Here is a 20581-nt window from a genome sequence, read left to right on the forward strand (position 1 = left end):
ATGACATGCTTTGCTATCGATGTACCTTATATGCCCCCCAAGTGATCGAGGAGCTTTAGGTCCTTGGTCACTTGCCTTGACCACGACCTGTTCGAACATTGGTGCTCGTTATGACATTCAACACTTGTAATGCAGCAAAACAACACACGTAATGAACAAATACTTGTAAAAATAAATTTACAAAGGTCGGCAAGAATGACTGGCTGCGCATAGTCCCTTATAATCTCGTATTAAAATGGACTAAACATTTCTGTACGAGGGATCTTAAAAAAATCTTACACTTATAAGCGATTAGCCATACAACGTGGCTAACCCTTTTTCGAAACTTGTAAAAAGTAAGAATTAATACAAGCTAGTCCTTTAAGAAGGACTGTTCATTGGTAGTACTTGCGCAGGTGTTCTCCATTCTAGTAGCGTGGAACGAGATCTCCATTTAAGCGTGCAAGTTTGTAGGTGCCTGGGTGAAGGAATTCTTCGATCTTGTACGGTCATTCCTAGTTTGGTCCGAGTACTCCAGCAGTAGGGTCGCGGGTATTCAAGAAAACTCGTCGTAGCACTAGATCTCCGACGTTGAATTTTCTTTCCTTCACTTTTGAATTAAAGTATCGGGCGACCTTTTGCTGGTATGCAGCTACTCGGAGTTGGGCTTTTTCTCGTTTTTCTTCCAGCGAGTCTAGGGACTCCATCATCAGTTGGCTGTTCTGGTCCTGGTCGTATGTGATTCGTCGATGCGAGGGCGGATCTAACTCGACGGGCAACATGGCCTCATACCCGTATCTTAAAGAAAACGGAGTATGAGCTGTCGCTGTTCAGTGAGAAGTTCTATATGACCAGAGGACTTCAGGCAGCTGTTCTGGCCATGCTCCTTTTGCGTCTTCTAGTCTTTTCTTCAACGTGGACTTGAGCGTTTTATTCACGGCTTCTACTTGCCCATTTGCTTGCGGATGCACGACTGAAGAAAAGCTTTTAATAATTCCGTGTGTCTTTCGCAGAAGTCTGTGAATAAGTCACTGTCAAACTGGGTTCCGTTGTCTGAGACAATCTTACGAGGCAAACCATATCGACAAATAATGTTCTTGATGACAAAGTCAAGAACTTTCTTTGTCGTTATGGTAGCGAGTGGTTCAACTTTGGCCCACTTGGTGAAGTAGTCGACTGCTACAATTGCGTACTTTACCCCACATTTTCATGTTGGCAGTGATCCAATCAAATCTATGCCCCATACTGCGAAAGGCCACGGACTCTGCATCTGTGTCAACTCGTTTGGAGCTGCGCATGGAATTTTGGAAAATCTTTGACACTTATCGCATTTCTGCACGTACTCCGTAGAGTCTTCGTTCATAGTTGCCCAGAAATATCCCTGCCTCATAATCTTCTTTGCCAAAATTTGCCCCCCAGCATGATCTCCGCAAAAGCTTTCATGTACCTCCTTCATCAGCTCCTTAGCTTTCTCTGGTGTAATGCATCTGAGGAGCGGCATGGAATATCCCCTTCGGTATAAAACACCGTCGACCAGTATATATCTCGCAGCTTGCCTTTGTAGAGTTCTAGCTTTGTTCCCGGCAGTGTACCACTGTTCAGATATTCCAAGTAGGGTGCCATCCATGTATCTTCCATCCGGACTTCCATGCTAGTCACATCTGCTCGTATGCTTGGCTCGCTCAATCTTTCTACTGGCATAATATTCAAAGTGTCAGCATCTTTCGCGCTTGCGAGTTTGGCTAAGGCATCAACGCTTGAATTCTGATATCGAGGTATTTGCTGGAGGGTATACTTCTGGAACTGTGCCAACATATCTCTAGTTTTGCTCAAGTAGGCTCCCATCTTGAGACCCCGTGCTTGATATTCCCCTAGAACCTGATTCACCACCAGCTGTGAATCACTGTAAATATCGAGCACTTTTATATTCATGTCTTTTGCCAATCGTAATCCAGCGAGGAGGGCCTTGTATTCTGCTTCATTGTTCGAGGCTACGAAGTCAAACCTAATGGCGCAGTGAAATCGATGCCCTTCTGGCGTTATCAATATCACTCCTGCTCCCGCGTGAGACTCGTTTGACGACCCATCCGTAAACAACTTCCATGAGGGAGCTTGATCATGAGGCTCAGGCGCATTAGGTTTTTCGCATTGCTCGTCGTCTGGGAGTTCGGTAAACTCTGCAATGAGATCGGCCAAGACTTGTCCCTTTACTGCTGCTCGCAGTGAATATGTAATATCGAACTGCCCTAGTTCGACTGCCCATTTTAATAAACGCCCAGCCGCTTTTGGTTTTTGGAGGACTTGCCGAAGGGGCTGGTCAGTTAAAATTGTGATAGGGTGGGCTTGGAAGTAAGGACGTAACTTCCTTGAGGCCAAGATTAAGCAATATGCTAACCTTTCGATGGGTGGATATCTTAGCTATGCTCCGATTAGCCGTTTGCTTATGTAGTAAACCGCTTTTTGTACGCCTTCTTCCTCTCGTACCAGTACCACACTAGCAGCAACTTCAGTGATCGCCAGGTAAATGAACAAAGTTTCTCCTTCGACTGGCTTTGATAAAATGGGAGGCTGTGCCATATGGGCTTTCAAGGCCTGAAAAGCTTGCTCCCAGTCTTCTGTCCATTCAAATTTCTTATTGCCTCTAAGTAGATTAAAGAAAGGGACGCACTTGTCTGTTGATTTGGAAATAAATCTACTTAGGGCTGCAATTCTCCCAGTCAAACTTTATACATCCTTAATCTTTTCTGGCGATTTCATATCGATCAGGGCTTTTATCTTGTCGAGGTTGGCCTCGATTCTTCTTGAATTAACAATAAACCCCAAAAACTTCCCTGATCCAACTCCAAAGGAACATTTGAGAGGGTTTAGTATCATCTGGTACTTGTTCAATACGTTGAAACACTCTTGTAAATCATTCACATGTCCTTCTGCCTTTTTAGATTTTACCAGCATGTCGTCCACGTACACCTCCATGTTTACTCCGATTAACTCTTTAAACATGTGGTTAACTAGTCGCTGGTAAGTCGCACCTGCGTTTTTCAGTCAGAAGAGCATTACTTTATAACAGTATAATCCCATATCGGTCCGAAAGCTGGTGTGATCCTCGTCAGGGGGATGCATGCGGATCTGATTGTAGCCTGAACATGCATCCTTGAAGGAGAGGATCTCGTGTCCTGCAGTAGCATCGGCCAGCTGGTCGATCCTTGGGAGTGGGAAGCAATCCTTTGGGCAAGCCTTATTGAGATATGTAAAATCCACGCAGGTTCGCCATTTGCTGTTAGGCTTAGGGACCAACACTGGATTAGAGACCCACGATGGATAGAACGCTACCCGGATGAATCCATTCTCCTTTAGTCTCTCGACTTCTTCATTTAAGGCTTTCGATCTATCCTTATCGAGCAGCCTTCTCTTTTGTTGCACTGGTGGAAAACTTTTGTCTATGTTCAGGACATGGCTGATAACTGCAGGATCTATTCCAACCATGTCTTTATGTGACCAGGCGAAGACTTCCTGGTTCTGCCGCAAAAATTCCACCAGTGTATGCTTCGTGATTGCTTCCAAATTTTTCCCAACCTTTACTACTCTGGTCGGGTCTTTTTCATTGAGTTGGACCTCTTCCAGGTCCTCAACGGGTCCAACAGTATTTTCAAAATCCCCAAAGCGAGGATCTAAATCTCTATCCTCACTTTGGGCAATACCCTATTTGGTGACTTCTTCACCGGATTGGGCTTGTGTATCAACTGCCATTTGCAACCTATCAGGGGGAGTGCTTTTTGACGTTCCTTTCTTTGCCTTCGTGACCGAGGCGTTGTAGCACTCCCTGGCTTCTCTTTGGTTTCCTAACACGCGTCCTACCCCTGCGTCTGTCGGGAACTTCATGGCTAAGTGCCATATGGAGGTGACGGCCCGTAGGTCAACCAGTATGGGCCTTCCAATGACCGCGTTGTACGCCGAGGGACAATCGACCACTATGAAAGTGGTGAGTAATGTCCTGGTAGCAGGCGCTGTTCCTGCTGTCACTGGAAGTCTGATTGACTCTGCAGGGGAGAGTCCCTCGCCAGAGAAGCCGTATATTGTTTGGTTGCAAGGCTCCAAGTCCTTGACGGACAACTTCATGCATTCTAGAGAAGAATTGTACAGGATGTTCACTGAACTTCCTGTGTCGACCAGCACTCTCTTCACCATCATGTTGGCCATTTGGATGTCCACGACCAGCGGATCGGAATGTGGGAACCGGACATGCTGGGCATCGCTATCAGAGAAGTTTATCTCACCTTCTTCTGATCGAGCCTTTTTTGGCGCGCGGTCCTCCATAGTCATCATCTCGATGTCCTGGTCGTGGCGCAGGGTCCGAGCGTATCGTTCCTTGGCCTTGACGCTGTTTCCCGCGAGGTGCGGGCCTCCGCAGATGGTTAATAAGGTGCCGGCTACGGGATCAGGCTGCAAAGGTGGTGAGCGTTGGCGTGTGGGCGCTTGCTCGTTGCCACCTGAAGCTTCTCATTGGGAATTTCCCGAGGCCCATACATATCTTCTCAAGTGTCCTTGTCTGATAAGGAACTCGATTTCATCCTTCAACTGGTTGCATTCATTGGTGTCATGTCTGTAGTCGTTATGATAACGACAGAACTTGGTAGTGTCTCTTCTCGAAATATCCTTTCGAATGGGGGCAGGCTTCTTGTAAGGCACGCTGGAACTCATGGCCTGATATACCTTTCCCCGAGACTCAATAAGGGCAGTATAGTTAGTGAACCGAGGTTCATAACGATTACCCTTAGTCCTTTTGTTGTCAGAGGTGGAAGGCTCGTTGTGTGGCCATTTTCCACCATTCTTGCCATTGCCATTGCCGTTGCTGTTGGGTTTGGACCCATTGGCAGCTTTGGCGGGCTCGGCTATCCCCTTATCTTTGCCTGGGGGCTTTCCTGCATTGGCAATGGCGTCTTCGAGCTTGATATAAGGATCAACTCGATCTAGAAATTCCTGGGTTGTCCTAACCCCATGCTTTCTGAGGCTTTCCCAGAAAGGGGTACGACGCTTAACCCCTGCTGTTATGGCCATCATCTTTCCTTCATCTCCCACCATTTTTGCTCCGACGGCTGCTCGCATAAAACGCTGAACGTAGTCTTTTAGCGATTCTCCATTTTGCTGGCGTATCTCGACCAGCTGATTTGCCTCAGTAGGGTGCACACGACCCGCATAGAACTGTCCGTAAAAATCATTCACGAACATTTCCCAGGAAATTATACTTGCAGGAGGGAATTTGAAAAACCACTCCTGTGCAGCGTCAGAAAGTGTTGCAGGGAAGATCCTGCACCGAGCGTCTTCGGACACTTTCTGAATGTCCATTTGTATCTCAAACTTGTTGACATGAGATATTGGGTCACCATACCCATCAAAGTTCGGAAGCGTAGGCATTTTAAACTTGCTGGGAGTTTCTGCCATGGCTATCCTCTGGATGAAAGGAGTACCCTTTCTCCTATCATGGTTGATATAAGACGTTCTTCCCCCGACCAGCTGCTGCACTGCCTGGTTGGGGGCATCTATCTGGGCATGTACGGCGCTAGGAATCGCCGGGGCCTCTGCTGTTGCTGGGGGGACATATTCGTCGTGTCGCTCCCGGCGATCGTTGAGTATGTCTCGCAGATCTTCGTCTCTTCTCCTCTGCTTGCTAGCTCCGAGCCGATCAAAGACATTGTTTTTGGGCTGCCCCCCAGCATCGCGTCTTTCAAGGTAGTCATCCTTAAGTGGTGGGCTTCTGCCCCCTCCTCTTTGTTCGTTCCTCCGACCGGCCTCTGCTTGAGTCGGCTTCGTTATAATCGTGACCATCCCTAAATCTCGAGTGGTCACGATGGGATCGACCATTCCCACGATTGCCTTCTCGAGCTGGTACCTCCCGAGCGTTAGAGGGTGGCCTGCGCTGGTCGATAGGTCCCCGTGCATTATCATGCCGTGGGGGGGCTTGAACCGCAGAGCCGGACTCTGAGTTCCTTCTGTTACCAGAAGGATGCTGTCCTCTGCTCGGGGGATTTGGTTCATCACCCCTATGGCGTCTAGGACTACGGGGCTGCTGCCCGGCCCTATTCTGCCTTGACTGTGGAGGATTGCCACGACCAGCCTGCGAGACAGACTGTGCTTCAGTATCCCTTGGTGGGAGATCTTCCTGAGGCACCATCGGATGCTCGGGCCTTTGTGGGCTCGAGGGTTGGATAGGCGGGCTAGGATTGGGACCCATCGGGGGTGGCCCATCCGCGGGTTGATCAGGCTGCGAGGTAGGTGCAGCCTGATTCCTAGCCAACTGTAGGGCTTCTTCGAGGGCTGACATGGCCTCCCTCTGACGGCGATCCATTTCCGCCTGCCTCTCATTCAGCTCCAGGAGTTGTCGCTCAATTTCTTGTTGCTGTCGTGCCATGATTTCGGCAGCACTTTCCTGGCTTGCCCTCAGATTGGGCAATTCCTCATGTAAGGCTCCCAGGGTATTCTTCAGCGTTGCGTCGTCCATTTCTTCCTCATCAAAATCCAAATGTGGCTCATCCTCAGCCACGTTTGCAGGAGGAGGAGGAGGAGGATGAGATGGCGCAGCCCCAGCCGCCTGTCCAGTTTTCTTGGTAGTTTTCGCCATTGATCTTTCAACGATTACGTATCAAGCTCTCAATGAAAGCACCAGAATGTTGACCCAGATTTTGGCCAACTGACACGGAGTCAGAATGTGCTTGACGTGGACAATTATGTTGAAATAAATGTGATGACGAAAATAACAAGAACACAAGAGTTTATAGTGGTTCGGCCCCAAGATCTGGTAATGACCTACGTCCACTTGAATTGTTATTGAAATGAGATTCAAATGGGTGATCAAAGAACTAGGGTTCAATGAGTATCACTGACCTTCGAATAAGAAAATACAAATATTCTAGTGTAATTTCTCTCTAATCTCAGAAGATTTTCTAGCCTCAAGGAAAAGAAAGGATCGAATACCCTTCCTTGAGCTCTCCTCTTCTATTTATAAGCTCAGGGAAGATTTATATTGATTTGTTACAGATATCATTTCCTAAATAATCGGATACTCAGGAAATCATGGGAGATAATATCGGATTCCATCATAATTGTCTAAGATTTCCTCCGCGTATAATGTTCGTACGACCAGCCTGGTCGTATGAAGAAACTGATCGCATGACACTAGATGTCTTCCTGGTCGATAGTCGAGCATAGATTCTGCCGGGTGTCAGCCACGTGTAATTAATTCCTGCCATGTCATTCACTTCTGCTTTTTTTGGATAACACATATATAATAATTATATTAATATAAATTCAAATGTTATAAAATATCATTATTATAATAATATATAATACAAAACTAGATATTTAATAATTATATATTAATATAAATTTTAAGATTATAAAATATTTCGATAAAACACATGGACTAAATGAACATTTACCCTTCAATAAAATACGTAAATTGCAAGTTGCTTGTATCTAGTTTATATATATGTGAAGGTCAATACCTAATAAGGACGTGTTAGGAAGTAACTGTGTAATTACTAAGTCATGTCATTATTAGGGTAATGATTACATATCCTAGTAATAACACTAATATTTAAAATACAATGTGCCATTGGATATCAAGTGATAATTACTTATAAATTTTTATTGTCGTGTTTGGTAAAATAGTTAGTAATTACCTAGAAAAAAGTATTATATGATAAATACTATTTGAAATTGATAGTTTTTAGTAATTACATAGTGTAATTACACTCAATTTTTAGGGGCTATGAGAATTGGAGAGTGTAATTGAGACTCCTCAATTACCTCCAATTACAAAGTTCTAACATGGTTAGAAAAACACACAAATTTGAGTAATTACTCCAAATTACACTAAATTTCAATTACAGAGTGACTTCCTAAACGTAAATGTGTAATGGAGGAGTTAAATTGTTACAAAAATTAAGCTAGGGACCAATCTCGAAAATATATTACTTTCAATCTAGTACAAATAATTAACTTAATATAAAATAAAAGACGAGTATGTGAAAAGAATTATCTCCTAATCTGACCGTACATTGCACATATGGACCACGTATATATCTCTTCTATATATAATAAGTGTGTAGGTAACAAATTTTTTTGGTTTTAACAGTTTTTTATGTTAATTTTAACGGAATATTCTTATATTTAACATAATATTCTTATATTTAAAATAAAATAAAATAAAATAAATAATTAAACAAATTAAAATATGATATTTTTTAGATATTTTACAATAATAATTATTTAAAAATAATAAATAATTAAACAAATTAAAATATGATATTTTTGAGATATTTTACAATGATAATTATTTAAAAATAATAAAATTATACGTTTTATGACTTAAATAAAATTTAATTAAACTTAAACTCACTTATTAGAATAATATCATATTAAACATATAATATAATCTATTTTCAATTAGCAACAAATTACTTTTTTAAAACACATAATATAAAATTTCTTGTTGTCACTCCCAAATTAAAAAACTAAAACAAATATAAATTTAATAAAAATAATTTATAAATTCTATAAATAAAATTAAGCAAACGTGTATATTGCACGTTATTTATATCTAGTATATCTTCTATATAATAAGTGTGTAGATAACGGGAATTCTTGGTTTTAATTTTTTTTTTTTTAAGGTTAATTTTAACAGAATATTCTTATATTTAATAGAATATTCTTATATTTAACGGTAATTTGTAAATACTTACACTTAAATAAAATAAAATAAATAATTAAAAAATTAAAATGAGATATTTTGAGATATTATACAATAATAATTATTTAAAAATAATAAATAATTAAAAAAATTAAAATATAATATTTTTAAGATATTTTACAATGATAATTATTTAAAAATAATAAGATCATATGTTTTATAACTTAATTTAATTAAACTTAAACTCACTTATTAGAATAAGATCATATTAAATATATAATATAATCTACTGTGAATTAGCAAGAAATTGTTTTTTTTTTAAAAGTAGCAAGAAACTTAAATTTAAATTACACGCATAATATTTAATATTACAGTAAACATATAATATATGATATCTTCTTGTCTCTCTCAAATTCAAAAATTAGAACAAACATAAACATAAACAAAAATAAATAAATTATTTAATTAAAATATGATATTTATTTGAAATTTATATGACATTAATATAAATTTAATAAAAATAATTAATAAATTCTATAAATAAAATTAAGCAAATGTATATATTGCACGTTGCTTTTATCTAATATATATATATATATATATTTATATGCTTTCATTTCATTTTAATTATCAATGTAAACCTATGTGGAGTTAATATAACGAGTAAAACCAAGAATTACCATATAAATAATAAAAAGCATTATTCCAGCAACCAAAGGAAAAAAAATGGGGCATATTACTTATAATTATGATGATAATTAAGTTACATTATAATTAATAATCTATATTTGATATATGAAATCCTTCTAAGTTGTTTTTTTTTTATTATAACCAAAATGAAAATATATTAATTATTATATAATCTTATAGGGGCACTTTAGAGCTGGTCTCTATATCAAAGAGTGATAACTTAACCATATATATATATTATATGATCAAAATCATCAATTATATTGTATAATCAAGATTAAGATGGTCACCAACGAGTAACCCAAGAAAAACATTGGAATATAGGGCAACTTGGGTGGTTTAATTAACATATATATAATTATAATTATATAGTTAAGGACCATCACATCTGTCCTACTCAGACTGTACTAATCGAGAATATTAAATATTAAGGAGCTACTTAAAAATTCTCATTTGATTAGTAAAATATATATATTCACATTCACAGCCAATGACTCTAAGATGCCACACCATAACCCTAGAAAGTCACATATATACGTACCATTGGTTAATTAAAGTCTTCTTTTTCAGACTTCTTTTGTCCCTTAATTATTCTATTACATTATTTTAAACTCTTATTAATTATTCAGGTTTATGTCTTTTCAGTACTGATTACTGATTAGTGGTGGTGGATTTCCCTTTATTTATATTTCTTTTTTTTTTTCTTTTCTTTTGAAGGTGAGAGAGTTTATATATATATATTTGGTCAAGCTAGCTAGCTATTTTAATTCATAGCTAAACCTTAATAATTAGATTTTACACGAGGATTAAAGTTATATATGCATGGAGATTTATATAGCTAGGGCACAGCCTAAGATAATTAACCCTACCTACCTAAGATATCTCATACTATAACCTTAATATGATGAAAAAAAGATAGTGTTATATATATATATATAAATGGTAGGTAATCATTCGGTACTTTGTGTTTACAATAATGCTCATTTGATATTCTGTATTTTGAAATCGTACATATTTAGTACCATAAACTTAAATTTAATTAATAAAATTTTACTAATTTAATCAACTGCTCTTAATTATATGAGTTTCAAATTCAAATTTAATTGCTTAATTACATCTAACTAATGAATTTGAGTCTAGGATACTAACTATGTATAATTTTAAAATGCAGAATATCACATAAGTATTATTGAAAAAAAATGTACCAAAGCAATATTTTACAAAAATACCAAATAAGTAAATTCTCTCCTATGCAATTTATTTTTATAGGGCACATCTTAAATTAAGATTATTATTATTATTATTATTATTATTATAGCCCTAATCAGCTTTCAGAAAAAGAAGAGTGGTAATGTGTAGGACACCTAAACCTAACTACGAATATCAATACATTAATTATTCTCTTAATTGGTTCACAGCTTTTTAATTTATTTAAAATAAAAAATAAACATTGTAATGGAGATCAATATATTAAACAAACATTTATAAAAGGTTTATTTGCCTAAACTTTGTTGCTCTTTTTGGGGATGCTCACGTGTCATCAAGTGCCCCGAGAATGGGATTTTTATTTAGTAATAATAATTTAATTAAGTGAATAATTAAATAATATAATCTCTATTTTGCCTTTGAATAAATGATAGTGCTTTTGAGTGTCATTATACTATTACTTCCATCTTTTCGAGCAGTATATACCTCACCAACTCAATACTTTTTTTTTTTTACTTGAATTTGTTTGAAAGTAACAGTTTGATTTTTTTAAGCTTTGTTATATATTATATATTTATCTTTTGTTTTTAATATATGTGTATGACTTTTTAGAAGGACCAACAATATCAATTCACTAGCCAATAAAACATTTTTTTTAATCACAAAAAAGTTCCTTAATTTATGTGATTTTTTCTTTGTATATAATGATAACTTTTTTGTTATAATAAATATATTTGTTTATATATAATGATAAAATCTTGTCATAATTAAAAATATATATTATATTTGCAACATATATTTTTTATACGCAACATATATTTTTTATATTTTGTGATTAAATTTTTCAGATATGGATTTTTTTAAAAACAACAAAATGGTAATGTACCTGTCAAAACTTTATTTTATTTACTCTCTTGTAAGATTGAGCTCTGTTTAACGCCTAAAACGTGCATTTATTAAGCGGTGGTTGTAGTATAGATCGGACGCTCAATTTCATAATGAGGTAAAGAAATAAAGTTAATCAATAAATAAAGTTTAGAGATAAATAATATGGGAAAAATAGAACAAGTGACATTTTTCTTGTTTTTTAGATTTAAATATTAAAAATAAAGATAGACTAAAGTGTGATGTAACAATAGGTAACAAGAAGGAAGGATCAAGAGTCACATATATGCATACTTATTTATTTTGATATTTGATTCATAAAAATTACACAAATGAGTAGTTCACATCCCAACTATTCATTTGGAATATTTAACATTGAAGCACAAATATGTTTCACAAAAAATGTATTCAAGTGATTATTATTCTTTACCATGGAAAGATGAGATAAATCTTATGAGAAATCTAAAAATGACATTATACCATTGACAATAATGCAATAAAAGATTTGACATAAAACCTAACACATATATTACTTTTGACTATTTATAAAGTACATAGAAAAAGCATGACTAATTCTATATAGATTTTAACAAAAGTAAATATATATGAATGAGATGGAGAAAATAATAAAGATATTATCTATATTATTTTCACTAATTTGATAATACATAAAAAGTGCATGATAAAATCTATATACTATTAGTAAAGATAAATATAGATAACAAGATGAAGAAGTAGAGATGAAAGAAAATAAATCACTACAATATATAAACTTTAAGCACATGGTGAATCAAAAATACCAAACAAAGTTATAGTGCATATAGGATCATCATAACTTTCCTAAGAAGGTTAGCCTATTATGCTAGACATTCTCACGAAATTCTAAAGAGAAAATATGAGAAATGAGACTAAAGTTCAGTAAGTTTTGCTACCTAAAAATTTCATAGAAATTGTGAAGGAAGGGTTCCTATTTATAGAGGGAGAAAATGACTAAAAAGAAATTAAACAACAATTTGGGGTTTACAAAATAAATCTGAAATATTAATAATAAAATATGATTTTGAAAAATCAAATCTTATTATTAATATTAACCTAACTATTTTGGTGTATGGTCAATATGCATTTTTCTAAAATACCACAAAATATGAGCTTTAAAGCTCAAAAGGGAAAGGTGCAAGGCTCAAAGTGCACAAAAAATTGGGCCAAAGGTGGCTGGTGGCAGCTGGTCCATTGACCAATTTCCAGCCAATGAAAAGTTGCCACGTGGGCGGCTGGCTGAAGGGAAGAGAGGCGCCGAACTGGGTCGGCAGGAGGGTCGGGATGGATTGCTCACGGGTCGAGGACCGGGTCACTAGGTGGGAGGCTGGGCTGAGGCGTGGACAGGTGGCACACGCTGGGCAGCAGCTGGGCACCATGGGCGACGCGTGGCGGCCTCTGGCGATGACACCTGGCAGCTGAGCAAGGAGTAAAAATGGTAGATGTTGCTGGGCTTGGGCCTTCGGGTTGAGCCTTTTCTTTTCAGTTTTACCAATTTTCTTTCATTTGTTTCAGATTTAATTATTTCTTTCTCTTTTCATTTCAAAGTGTCAAAATACAACTTTAATTCATACAAAAAAACAATAAATTAAATCATAATAAAATATTTTCATTCATAAAATATATCATATTAATTAAATAAAAATAATAATCAAAACTTAATTTATTTTTGCATTTAAGATCAATAAAGTTGCACTTTTCACCTCTAATCAAGTTCAAAGAAGAAAATTATTTAAGAATCGTTTAGTTGAAACCTGCAATGCAATATTATTCAATGGTACACTATTTTATAAAAATATATCTAAATTAATTTGGTCAAAACTATAAATATTGTTAAATTGCCAAGATATACACCTTGACACTTAACCCAAATACTATTAATTAGTTAGTTGGAAAAAATATATTTTAAGCCGTATGAGAATATTCTTTACCATTATAACACTATTTATATATAAAGGGAATTCTCTTACAGAAAGATATGACAAGAATTGTCATATATGTAGGATAATTTTTTTATAGGGGCTTCACTTTAAGTCTTATCGGTGGAACTCTCAGTGTTCTTGATCGGTGAACAATTTTCAGCGCGATTTTTTTTATGATCGTGTATATTGTAGCTATTTAGAGCATCCTGCAAATTTTCAGAAAATTTTGAATAGTTTAAAGTGCCGAAAACTAGGTTCAAACATGTTGCACTGGTGACTAATTTTTTTTATACGCGTGGAAAACAACATGTTTGAACCTAGTTTTCGGTAATATAAACTATTCCGAATTTTCTGAAAATTTGTAGGATGCTCTAAATAGCTACAATATATACGGTCATAAAAAAAATTACGCCGAAAATTGTTCACAGGTCGAGAACACTGAGAGCCCCACCAGTAGGGCTTAAAGTGAAGCCCCTATAGGAGAATTCCCCTATATATATATATTTTTCAGTATCAGTGTTTCTTGACCTGTGAGCAGTTTTCAGCGCGATTTTTTTTTTATGTCCGTCTATTTAGAGCATCGACGTAATTTTTAGAAAATTCTGAATAGTTTACAGTACCAAAAACTAGGTTCAAACTTGTTGTTGCACACGTGACTAATTTTTTTTTATGCGTGTGAAAAATAACATGTTTGAACCTAGTTTTCGGTACTGTAAACTATTCGGAATTTTCTGAAAATTTGCAGGATGCTCTAAACAACTACAATATATACGGTCATACAAAAAAATTGCGCCGAAAACTGTTCACGAGTCGAGAACAGTGAAGAGTGCCACTGGTAGGCTTAAAGTGAAGCTCATATAAGAGAATTCTTCTATATATAAGAAGTGACTACAATATATCAACTTTTTTTATAACACCAGTGTATCATTTTTCTATTTTTCGGCACCTAGATAGATATAATTCCCAAAAAATGTATATAACGGTGTAGTTATTTAAAACATTCCGCAAATTTTAAAAAAAAATTATGAATAGTCTACGAAGCCAAAAACATGATTCAAACTGTCAAATTTTACATGCGTACACAAAAAATCAGGCACGCGTGCAACAAAGTAACAGACAGTTTGAACCTGACCTAGTTTTACTATCATAATTTATATATAGTGTATGTACCGGTGTTGTTAAAAAAGTAGATGCATTGTAATCGCTCCCTATATATAATTTTACAATATTTTAATATCTATTAAATTTTACTTTGAGAAATTACATGGATGTGTTTTCATTTATAAGTTTAAAAAAGGTTTATTATTTTTAGATAATCTGCATAAAATTATATATCATTATTACAAAGTTTATATACCATAAAAATATTCATATTTAAAAAAAACATAAAAAATATTAATATTTTATTTAATGATTCTTTCAATTCTATTACATCAAAATTAAAAAAAAAAATACACCATAAAAATTTATATAGTATTTACATCAAAATTTATATGCACCAAAATCTATATATTAGTATAGCTTAAATACCAAAATTGTAATTACATATATAAAAAAAATACCGAAACTCACACACACAGACAGAAATATATATACCACTACAATTCAAATAATTTATACCAATCAACTAAAATACAAAAATATATACACTTATATACGAATCTTATACATATCAACTATGATTATAATATTGCTAAAAAAAACTATGATTATAATAATTATATCTTTAACAAAATGACGTATATATATTTATATATTTAGAAGATCAGCATGAAATATGCAAGTAATATATATTATGACACACATGCACTAAAAAAATTTCTCAAAAACAAAAAACATATGCATTAAAAATTAATGCATGCAATGAAAAACATGTTGCCAAAAGAAACATGACGTGTTTCTATAATTAAATTAAATTAAGAAAAATATATATTTATTATCCCATGAACTATAACGTGTGACGTGTCTATTCCCACCTAATTCTTAAATTAATGTCTTTGAGAGAACAACTATTAATTTTCCTGATATTCACAAAATTTTAGTAAATGATGTTTAATTAACTATATTTTATATACTAATGATGTTCATCTTAACAAGTGTCAATTGGCTGCTAAAGTTAATTAATGATGAATAAAAAAACATGATTAGATTAATTAATGACTATATTAAAACGGAAAACCATATATAATTATATATATATATTTATTTATATAGGTCCACAATAACATATATATATATATTGGGAAGAATTATATTTGATTCCAACTGTCGACATTTGCTAAATGCAAGGCACCATAATACATTTATTTAAACAACATGACGTGTTAGCATCATTAACTTAACTAGCAAATATATTAATTATTGTTCATCCCTTTCTTATTAAATTTATATATATATATATATTTATACAATTTTTTTTCCAAAATCATCAAATTATTATACACTCAACTTCATTATTCTCCAATTGGTTGGGGTGTCTTTTTCTATTTTGTTATTTAAAGAATTGTAAATTTGGATGCATTAACGGTTGTTGAAGCTCGGTTTGTGTTTTAGAGGTTGGTCAATTTTATTTGAGTTATATTATTATTGTAACAAAAAAAAAAAAAGAGTATCAAGAATTTGGATTTAGATTTGAATTTGGGACCACATATTTTTTTATAACTATATTATCAACTAAGTTTTTTTTTTTGGTTCAAATTACTTCTATATATGTTTATTATAACCGAATAGTAACATTAATATGAAGAGTCTTAATAAGCTCAATCGGATCATATTCAATAAACATGCATTTTGTCTAGAATTCGTATCAAGAGTTGTTGACCTAATCAAATTATCAAGTCTTGTTTATTTATATGGATTTAATGAAATTGACTTGACTTTAGAGAAATATCTATTTATATTCAAAGTTTGAATTGACTTATAGTAAATAATCTCTAATATTTTTCGATAGTGATCAATTTTTTATATAAAAAAATATGTTTAATATTTTATTATAATATATAGTGATGGAAAAAATATATATTGGAAAAAATATGTTTGAAAAGAATAATTGGATTGAATAAGATTGGATTATAAAATATATAAAAGAATGAATGAGTTGATAATTTATTAATAGTAAATTATGAAAAAATAAGTTAGATACAATGTTATAATTTTGTTTTTTATCATTGGTATAGATTAATTAAGTTAATAATAATAATTATTATTATTTCAATAATCATTTATAATTTCATAACAAAAAATAACATGACAAAAATTGGCTAATATTATGCAATCGAATACAATTTTCATGTATTACAAGAGAAAAATTAGAAGAAAATAAAAAAAAAATTATTTAACAAGAAAGAAAAACGAGGAGAAACATAATGAGAGTAGAGTCTACTAAGAGAAAAGGTTACAAAAATAAATAAAGGAGAATACTAAATTAATTTTTTGAATAAAAAATTAAAAATAATTTTATAATAAACCAATTTATTTTGCTTAACCCATCTGCCGAACAAATAGAATTTTCTTTTTTTTGTTTGTTTTTGAAATCAATATAATTCAATTTTCTATATCCCCAAGCTGATTGAAAACGACATGTCATTCATTAGTTTCAAGAAACTACTACATCTCTTTCCTCTTAATTTAGTGTCGTTTTGTGCTTTTTTTGGATAAAAGGTGTCGTTTTCTACATTTTTTTGGGGTGGGGGGTTAAAAGGTGTCGTTTTTTGCTCGACAATACAAACGACATGTATTTAATTTCTTCATTCTATTTTGTTGACTAAACAGAGTCGGGTCAGTTTAGACCCGTACCCGTCTTATTAGAAGACCCACGACCCAATCCAATCCAATCCTATCCCAAAAAAGAAAAAGAAAAAACGAAATGGATAAAACCGAAACCAGAACGAGTGAGTGACAGACACAGCATTGGCCAAATCATCCATGGCTGCCTCATCCCCACTCAGTAACTTCTTCTCCTTTCTCTTACCCACAAAGCCACCGCCACAGCCCAAACTACCACCATTCCAAGTTCCTGTAACCTCTTCTCCAGCTGAATCCCAGGCCCAGAAGGCCAGAGATGGAAGGGTCTCGTTCGTGGCACAAGAGTCTCACTCTGCTTCGTCTTCACTGTCCTCTGTAATATGCCCCTCTTTGGCTTATTCGAACACCCTTTTCTTCAGATCGGCGTACAATGTGCAGGTGGTAGTGGACGACAACGAGTCTGAGGAGAGACTCCTCAACAGGTTTCGCAGAGAGGTCATGAGGGCTGGCGTCATTCAAGAGTGTAAGAGGAGGAGGTACCATGAGAACACCCAGGAGAAGAAGAAGCGCAAGAATCGTGAGGCTGCCAAGCGTAATCGCAAAAGGTTTCTCCTTTTCTTCTTTACAATTCTGTATTTGTTTGGTTTGTCTGAAAATTTAGTGAAAAATACGAGTAAATAGAAGATACAATTGTTGGTTGTTCTTGCTTTGTTTTTAATGGTTGTTATGTCAGTCAAGCTCAGAGCATTCTTAAATTAAGTTTAAAAACAAAAGCTTTATACTTGTTAGAGTTGAGCTTAATATTAGCTGAAATTTATGTGTTATTGTGTGATTTTGCTTTAGATGAGAACACTAGGGTCAAAAATGAAGTGCAAGAGGCTAAAACACTTTTCAATTATGAACCTTATTAGTAGCTCAAATGGTCTGGTTTGCTATGCTTCTACAAGGTTTGAGGGTTGAGTCCATGAGGGTACCTACATAGCAATTACCATAGTGGGGACTCAAGTTTTGTTAAAAAAATTCTATATGTATGTGTATAAATGTACAAGCACACATATATATGGATATAGACAGACACAAATAGAAAATGTCTGGTCGACATTGGTGATCACTGATAACAGGTGCTAAAAATATGTGTTTGATTAGTATTTCTCTAGCAAAAGGATAAACTTTGGTCCATTTGACATGACGAGACTCCTTAGAAGGGGTCGGGCATACTATTTTCCTCATGACTTAATATGATCATAGAAGAGTCTTTGAGTAGTGCAATTTGGTTGGTTCTCTCGAAAATGCTTGTTGATCTTGTTCAATTTTTGTGCTTTGTTAATAGGCGAGGTCCCCCACCGAGATTTTTAGAAAGAAATAAAACAGAAGCACCTACAAACAAGAGGGACGCTGACGATGAAGACAATTGGGATCTACCTGCAGGAGACATTCCCTACTGATGGCATGTTCTCTAGAGTTTTTCAACTTGTAGAAAAGAAAATTCATCCTTGATTTTAAGAGGCTTTTTGTTTGTGTAAGTTCAATTTAAGTTAATCCTCTTCTTTGGCTAATTCGGTGCATAATTTCACCTATGTTTGTCTTCATAGAAAGATAAAAGTAATGAATTTCATTATTGAATCAATTTGGGTGCATCAATGCAATGCTTATCTGTCATATCATGAAAGCTAGTTCTGTGTCTGAAAAAGTAATGCACCTTATGGTGATCGCTTTTAGATAATTTTGTTATCAATCTTCACACTTATGAATGAAACAGGAGTAGGTAATATAATAAACAAACTCTTATGCTATGCATTTGGTTGGTGCTCTCCAAGAGGGTACCATCCCTGACCTGAAATTAGATGGTTGTGCAGTGAAGTTTCTCCAACCATCAAGAACAAGCCTGAGATCATAGACCTTGTTCTCCACATCTTGACAGCAATTTGCATGCATGGTATAAACCATGTTCATGTCCTTGCTTCCTCCCCTGCAAAAACCACCAAAATAGGCTGTGTCCAGGTAATGTATGTGGACACCAAGCATTTCAATGTACTCCTGGTGCTCTTTCAAATTTTCACATAGAGATTCCACATGAAAAGTTTGGTATAGAATCCCCAAAACCTTCCAGTATCTGAATAGCTCGATCGCTCGTTCAGTTGATTTAACATAGAATAGTCCTCTGCCCGGTCTGTTGCTTTCACTTTCAGATTCATAAGAGGCTATATCACATGGGATTGTGATTTCTTTCATTGGGTTTATGTTTAAAACTGGAGTCCTAAACCACATGACATCTACTTCCTGCAATACAGATCAATTTGTCATCAACATATATAAACCAACATGGTATAGGTAAAGAGTTTCAACCATCCATTGTAATCTAATGACCAAGGAATTTGAAGAACCTACTGTGAAAAAGAAACTGTAACCTAGTTTGAGCACTTCCAGCAGTAAATTGTTGATGGAACCAAGTGGGGTGAGCTCCAAGCAATGTGGATGTAAGGAGTTGCAATGTTGCAATGTTTCGTTTCCAACAGTGACGATCAACAGGTGATTCAAGAGCATTTGGGTCCCTTGTCCTAGTCGAAAGCTTTCCAGAAAGAGGTCGAGGACAGAGCCGGGACTTGTCCAGGCTTCATCAACAATACCGGTTAGTATGACTGTTCTATCTTCCATGGATATTCTCCTCAGTACATGGAGCAATTCATTTCTTTCCAAGTTCTTCTGACAACAAAATGCACCAATATATTATTAGCTTCAAAAAAAGCTTGTATGTGTTTTGTTGTAACGCAACATAAAATGATATGAAAGCATATGCTTTTTTTACAAACTGAGTTTTGAGAAGCAATGCTTGTTGTTCCACAAGCCCCATCTGAGGATGATGACTTTGTTGAGCTGATCAAAACGATGCAGCAAGTGATGAGGATAATAAAAAATGCCAATAGAGGAACAAACTGAGACTTTATCAGTCTCAAAGGCTTATCTTTTCTCATTTTGGCCCTGGAAAAATCAAGATTTTAAGAGTTATCAGAAGAGGTCAGCCTACTCAAAGAGAAACTTTCTAATATGAAAGAATATGGTAAAGTTGTATAAACAATGATTTTGGTTTGAAAACATGTTCTTTGTCCTGGGAAATCAAAACCATAATGTTGGTGATTGATTCCATGCCTGGATGGATTTTTACATGAGATACTGCCATTATGTCTCATTAAATTTTGTCATTATTTGCTTGGATTATTTACTTGTATTATCGGACACGTTGACCATTGTCCCCTAAACTAGGAAACAGTCTCATTTTGGTCTATTTTAAATCTTCATTTTGGTCATTATTTTTTTTACTAGTTCACCGTTTCGTTTTTGCCTTAAATTTAAAATGTTCAAAATGGAATATGTGAGAATGTCAACACTCTTAAGGGTACAAATAATAATTAGAGGTATATTTTAGTAAATAATT

General features: G+C 34.9%; 2 protein-coding genes across 2 annotated transcripts; one reads left to right on the forward strand and one right to left on the reverse strand.

The window, feature by feature from the left end:
* The first annotated feature begins 17275 nt into the window (after nt 1-17275).
* Nucleotides 17276-18807, forward strand: LOC133817085 (small ribosomal subunit protein bS21c). Its single transcript, XM_062249475.1, has 2 exons — nt 17276-17753; nt 18479-18807. The coding sequence occupies exons 1-2, from the start codon at nt 17329-17331 to the stop codon at nt 18591-18593; spliced, it is 540 nt and encodes a 179-aa protein (XP_062105459.1). The 5' UTR covers nt 17276-17328; the 3' UTR covers nt 18594-18807.
* Nucleotides 18808-18926: 119 nt separating this feature from the next.
* LOC133813861 (uncharacterized protein At4g15970-like) lies at nt 18927-20326 on the reverse strand. The gene is made up of 4 exons (XM_062246897.1): nt 20223-20326; nt 19959-20127; nt 19537-19851; nt 18927-19428 (listed from the first exon to the last, which is right to left on the reverse strand). The coding sequence occupies exons 1-4, from the start codon at nt 20324-20326 to the stop codon at nt 18934-18936; spliced, it is 1083 nt and encodes a 360-aa protein (XP_062102881.1). The 3' UTR covers nt 18927-18933.
* Between the last annotated feature and the right edge of the window lie 255 nt (nt 20327-20581).

The sequence above is a fragment of the Humulus lupulus genome, chromosome 2 (assembly GCF_963169125.1).
Source record: "Humulus lupulus chromosome 2, drHumLupu1.1, whole genome shotgun sequence".
Lineage (NCBI taxonomy): Eukaryota > Viridiplantae > Streptophyta > Magnoliopsida > Rosales > Cannabaceae > Humulus > Humulus lupulus.

Excerpts from the sequence above, each read along its gene's own strand:
- LOC133817085 (XM_062249475.1), top strand. The coding sequence starts at position 17,329 with ATGGCTGCCTCATCCCCACTCAGTAACTTCTTCTCCTTTCTCTTACCC. Across the intron at positions 17,754-18,478 it reads GCCAAGCGTAATCGCAAAAG|GCGAGGTCCCCCACCGAGAT; the intron begins GTTTCTCCTTTT and ends CTTTGTTAATAG.
- LOC133813861 (XM_062246897.1), bottom strand. The coding sequence starts at position 20,326 with ATGGCAGTATCTCATGTAAAAATCCATCCAGGCATGGAATCAATCACC. Across the intron at positions 20,128-20,222 it reads GTTTTCAAACCAAAATCATT|GGCCAAAATGAGAAAAGATA; the intron begins GTTTATACAACT and ends TGATTTTTCCAG. Across the intron at positions 19,852-19,958 it reads GCATTGCTTCTCAAAACTCA|AAGAACTTGGAAAGAAATGA; the intron begins GTTTGTAAAAAA and ends TTTTGTTGTCAG.